Source organism: Ursus maritimus, unplaced genomic scaffold (assembly GCF_017311325.1).
Source record: "Ursus maritimus isolate PB19 unplaced genomic scaffold, ASM1731132v1 scaffold_22, whole genome shotgun sequence".
Lineage (NCBI taxonomy): Eukaryota > Metazoa > Chordata > Mammalia > Carnivora > Ursidae > Ursus > Ursus maritimus.
The window spans coordinates 31,093,826-31,114,412 of NW_024424675.1; the positions used below are offsets into that span (position 1 = coordinate 31,093,826).

The 20,587-nt window shown below is 46.4% G+C and overlaps 1 protein-coding gene and 1 pseudogene across 2 annotated transcripts in view; one reads left to right on the forward strand and one right to left on the reverse strand.

Moving 5' to 3' along the window:
* Window positions 1–20,587, reverse strand: part of PTPRT (protein tyrosine phosphatase receptor type T) — a 1,014,747-nt gene that overhangs the window by 562,685 nt on the left and 431,475 nt on the right. For both annotated transcript variants that reach the window (XM_040638323.1, XM_040638322.1), the window contains exon 7: window positions 1,945–2,238. In XM_040638323.1, the coding sequence (XP_040494257.1) occupies window positions 1,945–2,238 (294 nt within the window). The remainder of the gene's footprint in view (window positions 1–1,944; window positions 2,239–20,587) is intronic.
* Window positions 18,504–20,587, forward strand: part of LOC103669750 — a 57,120-nt pseudogene continuing 55,036 nt past the window's right edge.

A 20,587-nucleotide genomic window follows, 5' to 3' on the forward strand; every position in this document is an offset into this window, starting at 1 on the left:
ACATTTGCTGTGTGTGATTCTGTATGGAAAACACTACTGAAACAGAAAACTGCACGCAGCTCAACAGAGCCACATAGGAATACACAGAATGTACCTACCTCAAACCATCCACCTGCTACGTCCATTGGCCAGGCGTGCTAAGAGCCACATCCATCCACAGCGGATGTCCCGGCTTTCCACCACATTCAGAAGGCACTCTTCACCACCACTGTTGCCCACAGGCTGCAACCTTTCTGACACACACTTCCAAAGCAGACTTGGGGTCCCTTCAAGGAAGCACCCCGTATACACTGCAGGATGTAAGCATACCCTAAACCATTAACATGTGTGACACTGTGCCATCACTTTTACTTACTTTCCTCTCTTTTTAAACGTGTCGCTGATGCTGTAGGAGTGTTGTGCCCCAATCCTACTTCGTCCCATTACCCTGATGGTTTTTACTGCATAACTTTCCATACCGCAATGATTTTTAGGGACACGTATGTCATGTTAGAGTAGAACTAATTGTATTTTGCTTTGTTTTTTTGTTTCACAGGGTCGCTGGGCTGATGGGTCTTTTGCTCCCCACCCAGAAGCTACTGGTGACTCTTTTCCCAGTGGAAGCCAATAGTTCATGCCTCCATTTCCCTGGCAGGCTGGTATAAGCTCTGTATTCCATGCTGATGACGCAAGTTCTCTGTTTTCATTGTAGTGAGACCGATGATCAATGGCGTTAGGGTCAGAAAAACCTGAATGCAAATTCTGACTGTGCCCCTGGGTCAATTCTATGACTTTGGACAAAAAGTTTGAAAATATTGGGTCTCTATTTCTTCACATATATATGAGATAAAAGTACTTACATCAAATGGTTAGAGGAGAAAAATGAGATTATATAAATAATGTGATACGAAGGAAAAACAAAACAAAACAAAACACTGAGTTCTTTTAACTTCTTGAGTTACATCCAGAGCCTGAACATCTCAGGGATACAGTCAGAGATACATTTTAGCCAATGCCCCTTATTAGAAACACCATAGAAGCCTGGAGTCTCCAGGGATACAATACAGTTGGATCAAAAGAACTCTCTCAGACATAGTCCCAGACACCAAACTCTTAAGCAGCATCCAGAAACCTCAGAGACATCGCTAGAGCCCCAAGCCCCCAGAGTGCATGGAGCCAGGAGGTTTGCAGAGATACAGAATCCAGAGGACCCTTGCTGGGACAGTCCTAGTCCAGACTCTCATGCTGGAACCAGGAAGCCCCATAGGATACAGAGCCAGAAAGCTCTTAGGGACTAACACGGTTCCAGAATCCACTGAAAGACACGCTTAGAGCCGGGAGGGACTCAAGATATAGTTGGCACCAGGAACCCTTCAGAGACAGAATGAGGAACCATCAGGGAAACTATGAAAACCAAGGGCTCATTAGGGTCACAAGCCCAGCCAAGGGGTCCTCAGAGACAAAGTTGAAATCATAAACACCTTAGATATATAACAAGAATCAGAAGCACTCAGGGATACAGTTCAAACAAGGCCTTTACAAGGCACACAGGACCAGGAGCCCTTGGGGACACAGGGCCAGGAGCCCTCAGGGACACAAGACCAAAGGCCCTCAGGGACGCTTTCAGCACTAGGAAGCCTCAGACATACAGACACACCAGACGTCCTTGCAGAGCAGAACCAATGTCCCACTGGAAACACTGTCAGGACTGGGAAGGTCTCCCTGATACAGCTGGAGTCAGACGGCTCTATGAATCACAGTCAAAGCCCGGCCATCTCCAGAGTTACCACCGGAGCCCGGAGGTCCTCTAAGGCAAGACCAAAACCTTGACTGTTGCTCTCTACAACAGGACGCACACTCCCACCAGAGAAGTTTCGGAATGATTGTCACAGAAAGCCAAGAGGAGGATCAACTCAGGGCGACTGCACAACCTCTCAAAACTGGAGCTATAATTGAAGTTCTTACCTGCACACTTGGTTCTGGTGGTGAGGGGAGGCCCTGGTGGTCCCGTGCCTCCCTCCCCTGGTCGTGTGAGCAGCACTCGGATCTCATACTCTACATCAGGGTCCAGATGCCACAGCTTATAATTGGGAGAGTCCACTATGTGGGTCTCGGCCCAGGTGCCCGTGGTGGTGCGATATTCCACCTCCTTGAGGATGATCGGGCCATCGCCGATGATAGAATTGGCATTTGGCTTGATCCACAGGTAGGTGGCCCCTACGGCCAGCAGCTCCGGGGGGGCGATGGGTGTGGGAGGTTCTGGAAGACAAGCAATCAGCAAAGGATGTCAGACCCAAGTGGTTTACGGGGAAGAATCCAAGCATAAGAATAAGGCCAAGGACAGAATTCCAGAGAGAGCCATATACGTACTCACACCCCTTTCTTAATGCCATTCACATCCTACTTCATTTTGTATGTAAATACCTGAGTCAGTATCTCTTCTCCCACACTAGCACATCTCCTCCATTTAAAGAAAATAAAGAAAGAAGGCAATAATGGGTAAATGGTTTTTCTAGAACACAGCAAAGATGCCTGGGTTAATATTCTGCTTTCCATCCTCAAATGAGAACATGTCTTTACTGAAGTGGAGTTTGGTTCAAAGTCCAGGCGAGTCTGAGATATACAAACATTCCTTTCATAGCAACACACAGATTGTTAGTGGAAGTTCTCCCCAAGTAGTGCTAGGAGCCTAAGTAGCAAAAGGATGATGGCACAGCAAAAATTTAGCTTCTTCAACTCCAGCGGGTCCCCTCCAGCAGGGAGAGCGTCACTGGCACAGTGGTCCCTGTGGGCATTGAGGGTCAAGGGAAAAGTCATGCGGAGTTATCCTACATCTGCTATGAGTTGTCCCTATTCCATTAAGTTCTATTTCTTCAGCTAAATAAAGGAGCATTTCAATAAGCACTTATGGTGGGTCTTTCTGGCAATTCTTAGCCCACTGGCAAAGCTGCAGAAATAAGCATTAACTTTGTATTCCTTATTTACCAAGAAATCTCATATGCATTACTTTGGGCAAATATTCCACCTCCATTTTGATGGATAAAATCAAAGAACCCAAGCAATGGAGTCACCTAATGGGAGACCATGGAGCAGGTGAGGCAGGATGGAACCCACATCTCTATGCCTTCCCAGACCAGCTGTTCCCTTGGAAAGCTATTTTGCCTCTAGATGTCCATTTTCTAAAAATCAAAGTGTGTATATTTGTTATTTTTTGTCTGCAGCAAAAAAATAGCAGTGGAACAATAAAGAAAATAAGACTAAAGAGAAAATAAGTCCCCTTCCCTACCACCCAATATAATAGCCATTTTTATTTCTCCATGTTCCAACTTCCATTCATATATTTAAGCCTTTTGCATACAGCTACAGCAACACAGAGACCCCATGTTTTTCTTCCCTCACTTATTACATTGTAAAGACTTTGTTTACAACAGGGATTTTGTCATCACTGTCTTAATTAGCTACAGAACAACCTGTCAGGTAACCACACAAACTCATCGCAAATTGCTGGGCACGTGAGTTGTTTCAAGGTTTGTTATGGTAAATAATGCTGCAATGAACATCTTTGTGTAAATGACTCCAGTTTTTCTTGTCTTATGTTTTTTGGAACCAATTGCCAGAAATGGGATCTGTCAATGGATATGAACAAGTCAGTGATTTTTGGAGTAGAATTAGGAAGTGGAGGGTTGGAGGAGCCATCTGGGGGTGGAGTACAACGCAGATGTGTTCAAGAACTTTTGGAGGGCCTCTGGGCTATTCAGGCGGGTAAGGCAGGTGGTACAGATTTCTGTCTGGAACTCGGGTGAGAGCCTCAGGATAGATCAGACTCATTCCGTGTTTGCTTTTTAATTACCTAGCCACAAAGATTCTCCAGAGACAGAATAATTGCTATGAAACAGAGGTGGACAATATTTTCTCAGTGTGACTTGAAGCAAATCTTAAGGGACAACTTCAGATTGCCTCTATTATAGCCTGCCATTTGGTCAGAGAAAGAAATTAAGCAGATTAGTCAAGCTAGATGCTTTTCTTCACAAAGCCATGAAGGTTATTACTCAAGGCCTTGTTATCTCAAAGGTGTTTGCAAATTGATTTTTGGATAATTTGTTCCAGGTAGAAAAGTTAAGTTGGCAGGCAGATAATTTCTGGGCTCATCCTTTGTGCATTTTAGATATATAGACACTCTGATCACCACTGTCAACTCTCCAGCGTTCCCATCAGTTTCCAGGGGGGCCTCAAGGGTGATATTTGGTAGCTCTGTGACGACTCTGCCCAACTCCTTAATATAATTATTCGCAGGCTGGCCCTGGACAGAATTAAGAGCAGCAGACTTCAATACTTTGGGGCTTGAGCAAGTGGCCACATTAAGCTCTCCCCCATCGACTTTACACCATGGTTTTTGTTCTATTTCAGACATTAGCAGTAAATTGCTGACCACCAGAAAGAAAATAAAGTATCAATCTTTCCAAATGTTTGGTCTCTTTTCATGAATTTCCGATGGTAGGTACAATATAGTAACAAACATTCCCTCGAGTAAATAAATGTCTTCATCTCAAATGACTTAGTAGTCCGCATGTCCCTGTGCAGACTAGCCAGTGAGGTTCTCCCTCCCTCTGTCCCCTCAAGAATATATCATGAAGTACATCCCAGCACGTCAGCCACTTGGCTCTAAGCAGCCATCAGATTATTGTTTTGTTTTCTCTTTTGTTAGTAACCACTGATTTATAATTAGCATTCTTTAGAAGTCACATGTTCCAGTAATTCAAAGAAAGAGAAGTAGGGATGAGACACACAATTTTTCTTCTTTATTTATTTTGGTAAGCACTTTCCTTTTTTAAATGTACAGAAAGACCGTGTTTGTCGGTTCTCCTCTTTGACATGAACTGTTCAACCAGACAATGCAAGAAATCAAGGAGGCCATCTAATCCAACAGCCAGGGTCTTCAGAAAGGAAACCAAGGCCCTGGAGGGCTCATGGCCTGTTAACTAGGGGGATGTGGGGGGCAGGGCGTCAGAACTCAGGGCCCAAGCAGCATTCTGGCTCCTCCCTTTTTCTTCTTGTACTTCAGATGTTTAAGTAATTAGCCAGAAAGATCATCCAAGGGTGTCTTTCCTAGTAGTTTTTAACTTTTGAGGATGCATAGGCCAATGTAAAGATCTGGTGAGAAACTCCAGCTTCTCTTCCCAGGAAAATGCACATAAAGCCTATTACTGAGACTTATGCTCACCATTTCAGGCATTCACCGACCCTTCTGAAGCCTAAGCATCAACCCTTGAAGAGGCTATGTTGAGAATAAAGGAAAAGCACAGAGATCCTGCTGACAGACCACATGCCCATAAAAGCCTGCAATTCTCTGGGACCCCAAAGCCACCCTTTGTTGCAGGGGCTAGAAGTTGAGAGTATAATCATGGAAGAAAATGTAACTTGATGTTAGGTTCACAGATCTAGCACTTCCAGGCTCCCATGGTCCTAAACATCCGGGTGAAAATAAACACGTGAGATTTCCATGGGACAATGCAAAGTAAATGTGTAGGCCCTCAAGGCCATGACCCACCCAACACATTCACAGATCTCACATTTGGGCTAAAATATCTAATGGATTAAGACATGACCTCACCCATGAAATGCTCTATCCTAAGTAGAAATCTTCTTCAAAGGCTGTCTTCGTAGTTTCCGTTGCTATAACGAAACACCATAGACTGCGGGGCTTAAACAACAGGCATTTACTTCTTACAGCTCTGGAGGCTAAGAAATCCAAGATCAAGGTTACCTGCCAACTCAGTTCTTGGTGAAAACCCTCTTCTAGCTTTGCAGACTGTCTCCTTCTTGCTATGTGCTCCCATAATAGAGAAAGAAAGATCTCTGGTCTCGTCCTCCTCTTATAAGGGCACTAATCCCATAATGGGAGCTCCACTTGCATGACCTCATCTAAACCTAATAATCTCCCAAAGACCACTTCCCCCCCCCCATCTCCTAATACCATCACATCCAGGGTTAAGACTTCAACATATGACTTTGGAAAGGGAGGGGCACACAATCATTCAGTCCATAGCAGAGGCTATGTTTTCATATTCATCCTCCTCTTCACGAAGGGCTTTGTCTAACTGTCACCATCTTGAGATGAACAACCTGATAGAACTCCCTGTGAAAAGAAACCCCAACTAGTACGTACTCTCTGCTTCTCACATGACAGAGTGCTGAGCATGTGGACTTTAATGGCAGAGAAACGCGGGCTCTCTGGACGCACGGAATGAGAGGGTAAGGTATAGTCAGAGCAGCAATGACAATAAAGTGGAATGAAGGTCATGATGGGGGTGGCAGAGGCAGTTAAGAGGCCCATGAAGGGACCTACCCTGGTTTAGAGGTTAGGGAAGCTCTTGCAGAGAGAGCTTGTGACCCGTGGGCCTGCGACTCATGTTAAGATTGTGAACAAAGAGAGAATGCCTTTGGTGGTCCTGTAGCTCGGAGATGCTGGAGAAGGGACTACACTGGGCCAGACTGGTAAACAATTAAAACGAGGTGTTCAGAACGTTCATTAGTTCACTCATTCTGCAAACACTGATGAGCACCTGCTGTCCGCCACACACTGTTCTGAGCACCGAGGATTCAGCAGTAAACAAAACAGACGCAATCTTCTGCCAGCGGCTCCCATTTAGCTTTCACTCAAGCACTGAGAGAAAGAGGAGTAAGAAGAAAAGAAGGTAATTCGGAAGCTGATGAGAAGGAGGAACTGGAGAATGAGCCAGGCCCAGGTGTGTGTTTATGGATCGACCAAACGATGTGCATCCATACAAAGGAATACCGTACAGCAAGGAAAAAGGAACAAACTATTAACCCACGCGACACGGGTGAATCCCAAAATTATGTTACGCAAAAGAAGAAGAGAAAAATGCATGCGGATTCCATTTATATGAAAAGTTCAAGAAGAGGCAAAATTGACCGTGGTGATGAAGGTCAAAATTACAGTTACCTATGGGAGCAGGTCCTTATGGGGATAAGGCACAAAAGAACTTTCTCGGAGTGCTGAAATGTACTACATATTCATCTGGGTGATTAAATAATAAAAATCAGAACAATGTTACCTCTGGAAGGGGACTTGAGAAAACTTTCTAGGATAATAAAAATTTTCTGCATCTTGATTAGGGTTGTGTAAGACTCATGAAGCTGTACGCATCAAAGAAAGGTATTTTGCTATATGTAAATGCTATGTTTAAGGACATTAAAGAAACAAACAAAAATACGGTTTGTCTGTGACCCAGCAGGTGGGAAGAACGCCAGTAAATTTTACCTGGAGCTGAACCCCAGACTCTCTGGAGGGAATGAGCTTTTAATTCCATATCATTTATCTCCAAATAATTCTATCAGCATCATTAGATGCTAGAATTCCTACTATTTTTTTCCTAAGAAGAGGTTGTTCCTACACACACCAGCTCTCATCCATGAGCCTTTCCACATATGAAACCACCACCCGCCTCTTTCTACTTGACCCTGCACCATCAACTGTGCAAAGCCAGGAATAAATGTTTCATTTGATGGCACTCTCCGCCGACAAAGTCTGGAACCAAATCCAGAGGGAGAAAGCCTGGCCTTCAGGGAGCTGAGCTGAGAGATGGCACCGGCCCCTCCCAACCGGGCATCAAAGCACTTCAAGGACAACCCTCTGTGAGCCATCCACATACGAGTACTGGGCAGCAGCCGCCCCAGACCTGCCTAGGCTCTCCTTCAACATGTAGGTGGTGAGGTGACCCCTTAATGTAATTCCGCCTCGTCCTCAGGCAGCAATCTCCAGACCAATTCTGTCTTTCTTTTTCCTGCTGTGAGCGCTTGTAACAGTTTGACTCCCCAGAAATTCCGACAGAGAGCAAAAGTGCTTCAAATAGCTAGAGAGCAAGCTTTGTGCGTATGTATTGTCTGCTCTAGACAGAAATCAAACCTTTTAAGAAAAACTAAAAGTTGCTAAGACATGAAGTGAGCCTCGACATGTTTTAGGTGGATGGAACCTGGCCTCTGACACTTTCCACCACCCTCCGCCCCTATCTGATCACCTTTCTAATTGCATTGCTATTTACTGACCCATGAGAGTCTGTGGGAATGCCCCTACCCCACCCACCAAGAGACACGCAGACCCTCATGCTATTTAATCATTCCTACCGCCACAGGTTAGCACATGTCATTTTTCTCGATTAGAGCATCTTTCCTTTTATTTTTATTTTTTATTTTTTTTATAATTTTTATTTTGTTATATTAGGTTTGTTTGCTTTTACTTTTAACCAAACCAGACCCATTTTTCTTTTCAATTCTGCATCATGGCTACTCAGCTGCATGACCACAGGTCTAGGCACACAGTGGATGCTCAAAGCATCATACTCATTAGATAGTCTACTAACCAGTATGCAAGACTGTTTCATAAAATAATGACTTAAGGATCAAAAAGGAAAAGGGAAAACTAGCTTGGAGTCAGGGTCCAAATCTCTCTTTGCCCGCCTTTACCACTAACCAGCTCTGTGACCCTGGACAAACCACACGATCTCTGAGGCTCTCCACTTTTTCATCTTCCGAATGAAAGACTGTTTTACAATTCTAATTAGAAAAGTATCTGAAGTTTCTACCAAGGACTATAGGGATGCCATGTGCATACGTTCACTGACTCTACCTTGACTGTGACTTGTCAACAGGAGACCCCACCTTCTCCCTCCCTGGCATGGACCCATGAGGTCCCTGAGCAGAAATCCCAAGTCGACACAGCACTGATTTACCAGTGCAGGCCCACCAGAAATAGTCTTTGTGCCCCAGCCTAACAGAGAGTTGATGTTCAATAAATATTGGATGTCTTATTCAAAAGATAAATTTTGGTAAGTTTTCCCAAAATAAGAAGTTGGGGTTGCAAAGAAGAGACGAAAGAGAGCAAGAAGGAGAGCGTTACAGAGAACAGGGAGTGGATATTCATGCTAAGGGCTTCAAGTGGTTGGGGAGAAGACATCAAATAAGCAGAAGGGAACAATAATCAAAGACACAACAAAGACAATTTCTTTGAAATAAATGAAGATCTGAGTTTGCAGAGGATGAAGAACATGGTGGGCTTCAGGCATAATCAATGATGAGACTCAAAATTAAGCACAACTGGTAATATTTTGAAATACAAGACAAGGAACGTTCCCACAAGTATCTGGAGTTTTAAAAACAGATCTCCATCGAAACAAAAAAAGACTAAGCAATCAGTTCTCAGACTTCAGCATTTCAGTTTGAAACACTGTGACGTAATGGTGAAGTTGATGAAAACAGTAATAATAACCCCAAATGATGGCAGTGGCAGCGAAGACGTATTGCAAAATTGTATGCACCTGTCACTGTTCTCAGTGACTTAGAGTATTAACTTGTTTAATCGTAACAGCAACACCGGGGGTAGAAACTATTACGATTCGCAGTTTAAAAGAAGGGGGGGAGTGCCTGGGTGGTTTAGTCGGTTAAGCACCTGTCTTTGGCTCAGATCACGATCCTGGAGACCTGGGATCCAGCCACACATTGGGCTCCCTGCTCAGTGGGGAGTCTGCTTCTCCCACTCCCTCTGTCCCTCTCCCGACTCATGCATGCTTTAATAAATAAAATCTTTAGAAGAAAAAAGAAGAAGAAAGAAATGCAGAGTAAGTAACTTAGCCAATGTTGAACAATCAGTAATGTTCAACGACTAGTAAGTTGCCTCATGTTGAACAACTAGTAATTCAAGAAGCCAGGACTGAGGGCCCAGGCAGCTTTATGGCGGGGGGGGGGGGGGGGGGGAGTGCCTCCTAACCCTAATAATAAAACACACACACAAGGTTTTAAGAGGATTTCCATGGGCCAAGAATTTTACAGTCAGCTGAACTGTGGTGCATTTGCACGACTAACAGAAAGACACTCTCAGACTCTGAAAAAATGCAGGAAATATAATGTCTACTTGCCCTTCCTTAGAGAAGAAATTACTTGAAGACAGACCCCTGTCCACCTTGGGATGAATCAAAATCACGACTCTAGGATGGGGGAACTGAGATACTGAAAGGATTGGTCTAATGGACACACACAATTTCTCTGGAATAGTCTCTCGCTCTTCCCCTTCTCCAGGCGCCTCACTTTTTATTGTCCTTCGAGGGTCAGTTCTCTTCTGGGATGCCCTTCTGGATCTCACCTCAAGCCTGTGTTCTCCGTGCTCTGTGGGTATCTCAGCCCAGGGTCCCGAGACACAAAGCTTGAGACCAGGATTCTGTGCAAGTGACTGAGAAGGAGGAACGGCAGGGGAAAGCTCAGGAAGCCAAACATGGATGTGGTCTGGGCTGCACACTCCATCAGCCTGCTCCCAACGGAGCTCTGGAGCACAGACTGTACCACCTCGCCTGCCCCCCAGCAAAGCAAGGGCGTCATCAGTCATCTGTATCCTGTGTCATCCTTTGGCTAGAGGCTGCTCTAGGGGTGCAGGCCTTGCCCCTCAGCCAAGCAGTGTCCACGTGGCTGAGGACAGTTACCCCGGGAAGACTGTAGTGGTTTCCTAAGACTTCCATAACTAGGCACTGCAAACTGGGTGACTTAGAGCAACAGAACTCTATTGCCTCACAGTTCTAGAAGTGAGAAGTCTGAAATCGAGGTGCCAACAGGGACATGTTCCCTCCGAAGCCTCCAGGAAAGAATCCTTCCTTCCTCTTCTACCTTCTGATGCTTGCCAGCAGGCGTTCATCTTCCCTGGATCATCGACGTATCACTCCGATGTCTGCCTCTGTCTTCACACAGCCTTCTTCGCAGTGTGTCTGTTGTCTCTAGGTCCCAATTTCCCTCTTCTGATAAGGACTCCGATCACACTGGATAAGCACCCACCCTTCTCCGGTAGGACCTCACTTTAACTGAATAAGTTACATCTGCAAAGACCCTCCTTATTTCCAAACATAGTCACGTTCTGAGGCTCGGGGGGAAAAACATGAATTGAGGGGGTAACAATCCATATTCAGTCCAGTAGCAGGGGCAACTGGGAGCCTTCAGCAGCCACACTCCTGGCAACGAGGGGATGGGGGCACCAGGCAGGGGAAGGAGACGTGGATTGCGCAACCAACAGCATCCCTGGAGTGGACAGGTGCCTTGGGGCTCCCTGGACACAAATTCATCACAGAACTTGTGCAGTTACATGGAGACGACTTGCTGGTGGGTCTGTCTCAAGAGCAAAGGCCAAGCCATTTTTGCCTGGATGCCCAAACCCCATCGCAGGGCCTACTCAGTGCTGAGCCTGATCCTGGAGTCACAGCACCCCATTTCCTCCCCTGGGTGCTATTTGAAGACATGGACCATCCATGGACATTTTCTCTCCCTTCTTCTGGCACAAGTATTTTCGGTTCTTAGGATTCTAAGCAATTTCTCCCTACAGCTGAGCTATCTTCTGTCCATCTGCTGCAGATTGTGGTGGTACCTGACACTTGTCACTTCAGCGGGTAATCCTGCCATGCACTGAGACTTCCAACCTCCAGCACCCAGAAGCTTTCTACAGCTGCTAGAGTTTGATGGCCCCACCGTAGGGCAGACGGCGCAGGCCAGGCTATTACCATTCCTGGCAACAACTCTTTCCCAATGAGGAATAGGAGCTGCTGGAAAACAGCCCCGCTTCCTTGGCCCTCGGTGGGACAATGGGCCTGCTCTACTTAGTCTTTTAAAGGATCTCTAGTGGAACTCAGGATCAGATGCCCCCCAGAACTACCAGCTCATTCACACGCCCTTTAGGAGAAGAAGCCTGCCTGCCTTTCCCGCCTCACTGCCCCTCCCCTTTGACAGTGTTCTCTCCAATTTCCGAACAAACTACTTGCAAACCATTGTCTCAGGGCCTGTTTTTGGGGAAATCCAAAGTAAGAGATTAGGAAGATTAGCAAGTTATTCAACTTCTCTGTGACTCAGTTTCCTCATCTGTAAAATGGGGATGATAAGAACCCCTCCCTCATGTGGGTTTGCCATGAGGGTCCCATGAGGCAGTAGAGTCGACCGTCTCAGAACAGTCCGAGCACATCTCGAGTGCACTGGGTAGACGATTGTGTCCATCCTCCCAACCGGCAGTTGGTGGGAAACCTAGCTGGTGCCCTCATTTTGTTCCCCCCATAGAGAGACACAAAGATTCTATTAAATGCACTCCCTTTCCTGTGTCAGGATGAAGAGGGGCCACAGTAATGTCAGAGGATACTCCTGCCAACATTTCCACAAGCAAATACATTTAAGAGCTCAGCCTCGGTCTACTTAACACAGTCATGTTGCAACCAATGAAGTCATTTAAAAAAATGCATAATTCAGTAACGACTCAGCACCAGGCGAGATTTCATGATCTGTAACACTCTGTCTGCTCCTGGCTCCTCTTTCTCCCCCAGCGCCTCGATATTTTTGAGATTACTCTTTGCTGGGCCACTTCCCAAAATTAAGAACAGAGTAATCATTCTAGAAGAGCCTTTCTTTCCTTGCCTGCTAATCAAGAGTCCTAAGAAAGTATGAATCAGGAGTCTATCCCCCCTCAGGGAGGGGGGCTAGGAGAGCCAGGATTCCAAGCCTTCAGAATCTGAGGCCACCTGCAGAAGCATCTTGTTCTGGAACAGCACAAGACGAACAGGTCCATGAACAGACACTGTCTGCCTCCCCCACCTCCCCTGCCCAGCAGGCTGGCTCTGGAGAACTGGATGGAAGGAACTCAGGCCTTAGCTGGTTTGAATCTCGGAGTTCCAGAGATGCCCCATCTGTCACACCTGCAGGATGCAGCAAGGGCAAGGAACAAGGGCAAATACTCTCTCGGCACCACGTGCCGGCTCTACTCCAGGATTTACGCATGCGGACTCTTACTCCTCCTAGCACACCCTGAAGTAAGCGCTATCATAGTATCCGGTTTACAGACGAGGAAACCAAAGGAACGTGATGGTCCTCTGCTTCCAAGCTCACCCCGTTAGAAATGGCTCTGTGATTCCAGGGCATGGATTCTACAAACTGCGCTGGAGATGCCCTTGGCTCAGTCCTACCCGTGGAGGCTCTCTGTGGAGACCAGCAAGGCGGAAGAGAGAAGAAGATGCTCTGAAATCTCCCATCGGCCCCTGCAGAAGTTGCCCCTCCCCTTTGCCAGTGTTTTCTTCGATTTCCAAACAAACCACTTGCAAACCATTGTCTCAGGGCCTGTTTTTGGAGAAATCCAAAGTAAGAGATTAGGAAAACCAGAGCAAGTTTTCAACTTCTCTGTGACTCAGCTGCCTCATCTGTAAAATGGGGATGATAAGAACACCTCCTGTCTGTGGTCTCCCTCTTCAGAGGGCCCCACATCGCCCAGCTGGGTCCCTCCTCCACACTCCCATTCCCTCGTGTGACCACAGCCCTGCGTGTGATAGATGCTTCCTGCAATTCCTGGCTACCTTAGTGTCCCACGTTCGCTTTGGCAACCTCCCGACACCTGTGTAAGTCCCTTCAAGAAAACTCTGTCTGGGGCACCTGGGTGGCTCAGTTGGTTAAGCATCTGCCTTTGGCTCAGGTCATGATCCCAGGGTCCTGGGATCCAGCCCCACATCGGGCTCCTTGCTCAGCAGGGAGCCTGCCACTCCCCCTGCTTGTGCACATGCTCTTTCTCTGTCAAATAAATAAATACAATCTTAAAAAACAATAAAACACCTCTCTGTCTGAAGTACCTACTATGGTTTGGGATTTCCTTCCTAGATCCTAACTGACAGAAGATCTTATAATTATCTCTACTCCACATGGGAGGAAACGAAGGCACAGAGGTTGAGAATCCTGTCCAAGGTCATGCAGCTAGGACCCGGCGGCGCTGGGATATCTGGGATGGCTTGCTCTGCTCTGCGAGTCTAACCAAGGCACTGAACCGCCCCCAGCCAGAGAGTGAGACAGGCAGCCAAGGGCCAGCAAGAGAGGTTTTCTTGTTCAATGAACAAGTATGAGGGCTGGTTCTATGTTCTGAAGATAGGGAGTCAAAGCTAATCTCTGTCTCTACCCCGAATGAACCTAAGAGGTGAGGGAGTGAAACAGAGGCGGGAATCAATAAGCTGCAGAATACCGTGAGAAAGACCGGGACGGCGGCAGTCCAGGATCTGGGGGACACACAGAAGAATGTGCTACACAGAACAGCGGCCCTCGAGAGATGTCCGCGCGCTCATCGCCAGAACTTGACATGGCAAAAATGACTCTGAAGAAATGATGAAGTCGTGAGTGGGGAGGGTATCCTGGACGACCGAGGCAGACCCAATGTAATCGGAAGAATCCATATAAGTGAACGAATCAGAGACAGAGGGGCTGAAAGACGCGGCACAGCTAGTTTTGAACACAGAGAAAGGGGCCACCAGTAAGGAAGATCAGCAGCTTCTACAAACTGCGGAGGGCAAGGGAACAGACGTTCCCCTGGAGCCGGAGTGCAGCCCTGCTGCCCCACACTAGACTTCGGACATCCATGCTCGTAAGATAATGAATTTTTACGTTTTAAGCCACTGAGTCTGTGGTAATTAGTTACGGCAGCCCTAGGGAAGTACTCTGAGGAGGCAATCAGATGGAGGAAATGAGGGAAGGCATCCCGGAGAAATCAAATCATGAAGTCATGAAAGAAGAAGAGAGTCTAACTAGCAGCTGGGGAGGAGGTGTCCGCACAGAGACGAGGAGAGACTGGGTCGCTCCGGAATGGCACAGCCTGCTGGAATGCGCATGGCGGAGGGGAAGGGCCAAAAGGCAACTGGAGAAGTTAACAGGACCAGAGAAGGAAGGGTCTTTCTGAGGAGCCGGGGCTTCGGCCTGAGGCTTTGTAGGGGGTGGTGTGATGCAGACACCTGTTCTTTCTGGATGATTCCTGAGTGCTAGGTGAAGAACGGGTCTGAAGGAGAGACCTCAGAGTCAGGAGGCATCATGTCCACCACGGAGAAGGAGCTGTTGGATGTCTGGGCCAGGGTAATGGCCATGGGGCTGGAGAGACAGAGGACTAGACACTGGTTTAGGATACTGGCCAGAATTCGGTCTCTGATTGGGTCGAAGGGGCAGGAAAGGGACCAGTACTTGGATCAGTACAAGTGGGAGACTAGGATCCAACAGGCCAGGTGAGTGCTGGGTACAGCACACCTGTGAAGCCACAGTCTTTCCCTGACCTCCACAATGCCTGCGTGGTCCATGTACGTGCTGTCCGTTTCAGGCGCCCTGCCCAGCATCCCAGGGCACTCTACTGGCTTCTGTACACAAGGCCCAGCACTCTGGACTCCATCCCTTTGCATTTTCATATTCATTTTCCCTTACAATGGGCAGTCAGACAGTTTGGCTTATAACCTCTCTCACTTATTTTTCCGACTTTGGACAATCTAATTAATTCCCCTGAACCTCAGTTTCTTCATGTGTAAAACCAGGGTAACGGATCCTATCTCACTGGGTCCCGGTGAAGACCAAATGCAAATATCTGTAACATGACGGGCCCCAAGTGAATGTGAGTTATTCCCTTCTCACATCCCTCATGGCCTACCGCACTTGTCCCTCCTCAGCCCCTCCGTGAAGGGTCATTGCACCATTTCTCAAGCCTCGCACCATCTCCTCTCTGGGCATCTGGGGCTCGTGTAGCACATGCGATGAAAATCAATTTTAGCTTTCTGCACGAGAGAGCCGCTAATCTCCCACCAGGACGGGCAACGCACACTCAACGAGCACCAGGGGGAAACATGGCAGCCGTCTTCACAGAACATGTCTGAGAAGAGCGGGAGGAGAGGGAAAGTGGGGTGGTGGGGGGGAAGGGAGCAGAGAAAGAGGCAATTCAGAGCAACATGAGTCCAGGCAGCTCAGTCAGTTGCTATGCTACCAGCCACAGTGAGAGAGCAAAGGAAGGGGGCTGGGGCTTTAGAGATATTGTTATTTTGCAAATTTCTCCTCTCGGCATATTCCTGTGTGCAGGGTGGGAGCGGGGAGAGGAGGGATTCGGCTCTAAGCGGCTCACAGGGCCCAAGTGACTACAAGGATCGACTGCTCTCAGGTGTCAGGAAAAGGTGTCCAGATGGATTAAGAGGTTTACCCACAACAGCCTGCTCAGTTTGCGGGGAGAGTTTAAGAGGTGAATGCCCCCTTTAGAGAAAGGATCTGAAAAAGTGGCCTCTTCCGACCCCCCACCCCCACCTCCACCAGGGCTGCCTCTGCGTTCTGCCACATTCAGCACGAAGACGGAGCTAGCGTGAGCAGGCCTACACAGCAGCCCTCTGGGAAAGGACTCTGGAACAAGAGAACACAGCAAGGTCCCACAGACCATGGGCCACGGTGGCCTCATAGACCAGAGGCCATAATTCCGACTCAAGCAGATGGACGATGGGCCCTGAGGACAGGATGAGTGGCTTCATGTTGGCACCCACCGTAGGCCACGACAACCTTGGTACATCTATGGCAGGGAGAGAACATGAAAGGAGAAAAGAGGGCATATTTACCGGGTATCACATTTCAGGCACTATTCTAGATGTTACTAACACCTTTGTCCTGTACTTCTTAAGCAGAGACAGAGGTTAACCCAAAGAAATACAGAGCAACCTCAGGCGATCTACAAAGTGACACAGTTTTTAGACAGAACGCCTTCCTGGGACAAAATTCTACTTGAAGAGAGAAGGTAAAAGAACCTTGAATTTTTACATGCATAAAAGGTTTCAAGGGAACACCACCTTTACACAAATTCTTTCACAGAATACAGAAGAAATACTTCCAAACTCATTTGACAAGCCTAGGATAACTGTCACGCCAAGACCTTACAAGGATATCACAAGAAAAGAAACTTCCAGGCCAATCTCTCTCAGAAACAGAGATATAAAAAGCCTACACATTATATTAGCAAACCAAATCCAGGGATGCATAAAATGAGTAATTTATCGTGACCACACTGGGTTTATTCCAGGAATACAAGATCAGCTTAATATTAGAAAATTAATCAGTATAACTCATCATATTAACAGACTGAAAGATAAAAATCATGCAACAATGTCAAGAGATATCAAGGAAGCATTTGACACAAGTCGGTATCTATCCACGATTAAACTTTTAACAAATAGAAGGGCAAGTTCTTTCATCTAAGAACAAGCATCCAAAACATAGTCTCATATCACAATGAACTGTAAAATACTGAACGCTTTCCCGCTAATCTCCCCGGTTTTACTGGATGCTTGAGCCACTGCAATGGGGCAAGAAAAAGACATAAAAGACACTAGGAATGGGAAGGAATTAATAATGCTCTCGTTATTCATAGACTCTATGAATGTGTATGGAAAAAAAATCCCAAAGAATCTCAAATTATGATGAAAATCAAACGTGAGTTTAACATACTTCCATATATTAAAGTCAATGTACTTTGCCGTGCTGTCAGATTTCAATCAACAAAAGAGGAGAGAGCTTTAAATCACCCATTTGCACAATATGCATAAGCCTTCCTAACCCTGCTTCTAGTACTACCCTCTTCAGATCTATTCTCTACCCTGCGGCCCATCTTACCCTGACTTCCTAAGGTAACGACTGCATTCCATTATGGGGCCTCAAACACCATGAGGGATGCCCCCACCCCCCCGCCCCGCTGGCCTCTTCAGCCTCCTCTCCTGCCACTGCCCCTCTTGCTCACAGGCTCCAGACACACAGGTCTGCTTTCCAAATATTCCTAACATGCTGAGATCCTTTCTACCTCAGGGCCTTTGCCCACACTGCTTCCTCTTCTCCCAGCTTTACTGAGTTCACTCTCCACAGCTCAGCTCAAGCCTTACTTCCCGACCTCCTCGAAAGCTCTCGGATATGCTGCTTTAGGGCAGTTACACTGTGCGCGACCGTCCACGCTGGTCTTCTGCACGAGAATGTAAACATCACGAGGGCAGAGACCACTTGCATATGTTTCACTATCTTAGTCAGAGCACCTGCCTTGATCCTTGGCACACAGTAAATGCTTCCTAAGTATGTGTTAAACGAATGAATCAACGCAAAAGTCAGAAGAATCCTCTTCTGCTGTCAGGCAACCTGATTTTTTTTTCCCCCATGAAAGCTTGGAGTGAAGAGTATTTTGAGAGTAGAGAGGAGTTGTAAGAATTGGTAGCTTGGTATTATCAGAACACCCAGGAGTGTAAGAAGTCTTGAACAGACCACGCCACCCCAGAAGAGGGATTGCTCATCCCTGCCCAGAAAGGCCCCCCTGGTTCGGGCTGAGAGCTCAGTTTGCCACTTTAAACACCAGTGTTAATTTTTTAATTAAACTATTTTGAGATAATTATAGATTTACACCAATTCTAAGAAATAATAGATGCTATGTATCTTTTACTCAGCTTCCCTAATGATAACTTCGTGCGTAAGGGGTTGTACCTGGATGGCTCAGTCAGTTAAGCGTCTGACTCTTGGTTTAGGCTCAGGTTGTGATCTCAGGGTCATGAGATCAAGTCCTGAGTCAGGCTCCACGCTCAGTGCAGAGTCTGCTTAAGATTCTTTCTCCCTCCCCCTCAGCCCCTCCCCACTGCTCACTTGCTAGCTCTCTCTCTTTCCCTCTAACCCTACCTTAAATAAATCTTAAAAAAAAAAAAAAAAAAAACTATCATGCGAGGGTGAGAACCATGTTGCTTCCAAATATCCTGCTCCCAGATACACCAGGGGTTGGAAAAACCATGCTAGGCAAAGAACTTGCATCAAGATCAGGCCTGAAATACATTAATGTGGGTGATTCAGCTTGAGAAATCTGGCCATGGAGTCTGGCAAGTGGCTTCTCCTAAGAGCACGCCAAAAGATGCACAGAGCCTCAAAGATACAGGGCTTACAGAAGATGAGCCAAAGGTTATAAATCAGATGTTGGAGTTTGCCTTCTGATATGTGACCACAATTCTAGATGATGCAAATATTTATTCAAGCCATGATAAGAAAGCTCCTGTTGATGCAGATGATGTGTGATTGGCAGGCCAGGGTCGAGCTCATCAGTCTTCTACCTCTCTTCCCCGGAGAGATTTTTTATTACATATTGCAAGGCAAAGAAATCAAACTCCTTCGCCATTAATCAAACCATATTCAGGTTCTAGGTTAACACCTGACAGATACCGCTTGACTGCTCCAAATTATAGACTTAAGTCTACCAAAAAAAAAGGCATCTACTTCTGTGGGAAGAATAACAGCTCTGTGGTTAAGTGTTGGCTCAGTTACAAGCAGACCAAGTACTCCCACGACTTGGCACACCAACCCAAGCCGCATCTGTGTCAACTGAAGTAGGAACTCCAGCGTCCCTCACAGGACAAAGGTTTACAGTACAGATGCTCACGACAGTCCCCAACTGTAAAAGCATCAATTTCTGCAAGATCACAGTTCAGAGTGTTCTGATTAATCCAATATAAACTGGGGCCAAACACATGCTTATTATCACCAACATGGTGGCCATCACCAAACACTGCCAATGAATCATCAAATGCATTGAAAACAGGAAGGGGGGGGGAAGAGGGGGAGAGAGAGGGAGGAGGAGTAGGAGGAGGAAGAAGAGAAGAAGGGGGAGGGGGAGAGGGGAAGAAGAAGAAAATTTGTAATCTAGCCCTGGTGCTTGTAACATGTACACTTGGTCTTGAGTCCATGTACTGAAATTACATATGCATGCTGCATGCTTCCAAGTTGTGTTGTAGAAAACTTAAATGATATTTAATGAGTAAATATAGTTATCCTTTCCAATTGAGATGTTGGATTTTCTTTAATGGGATTAGCAATGGTTTTTCATCAGACTTTAAGTGTAAAAAATAAAGTTGTCATTCATCAAAAAAAAAAAAAAAATCACCTAGCATGCAATAGCACAACCAGGCTGTTGACACTGACAAAGTCAAGATACGGCACATTTCCACCACCAAAGGGAGCCCTCGTGTGGCTCTTTTATAACTGTACCCACCTCCCTCCTCACTCCCCCCACCCTATGCTCAAGCCCTGGGAACCACAAGTCCATTCTCCATTTCTAAAATTCTGACATGTACAAAATGACAATAATCTCTGGGGATTGGCTTCTTTCACTCAGCATCATTCCCTGAAGATACAGCCAGGTCACTGCTCATAGCCACAATTCATTCTTTTTTTTTTTTTTCATTGCTGAGTGATCGGATTCCATGGTACAACGTACCACAGTTTAACCATTCACCTGGTAAAAAAAAAAAAAAAAAAAACATCTGGGCTGTTTCAGCTTTTAGCTACTACAAAACAAAGCTTCGATGAACAATCATGATGATACAGATTTTGTGTGACTCTAAGTTTTCCTTCCTCTGGAATCAATGTCCAGGAGGGCAACTGCCAGGTCCCGTGGAATCTGGAGCTGCCAAACTGCTTTCCAGAGGGCTACCCTATCTTGTACCCATCAACGAATGAGTGATCCGGGCTCTCTACATCCTCGCTACGATGTGGTGCCAGCATTTTGTTTTAGCCATTCTGGTATGTAGTGATGCACCACTGCGGTGTTACATCGGCACCCCCCTAGTGACTACGGACATTAAACATCTTCTCATGTGTTTATCTGCCCTCTCTATATCCTCTTCAGCGAAATGTCTGCTCAGAACATTTACCTGTTTTCTAATTGAACTGTTCTTTTTTGTTCGATGGGTTGGTTTGGCTGCTGTTGTTCTGCTACTGAGCATTGAGTTTTAAGAACTCTTTG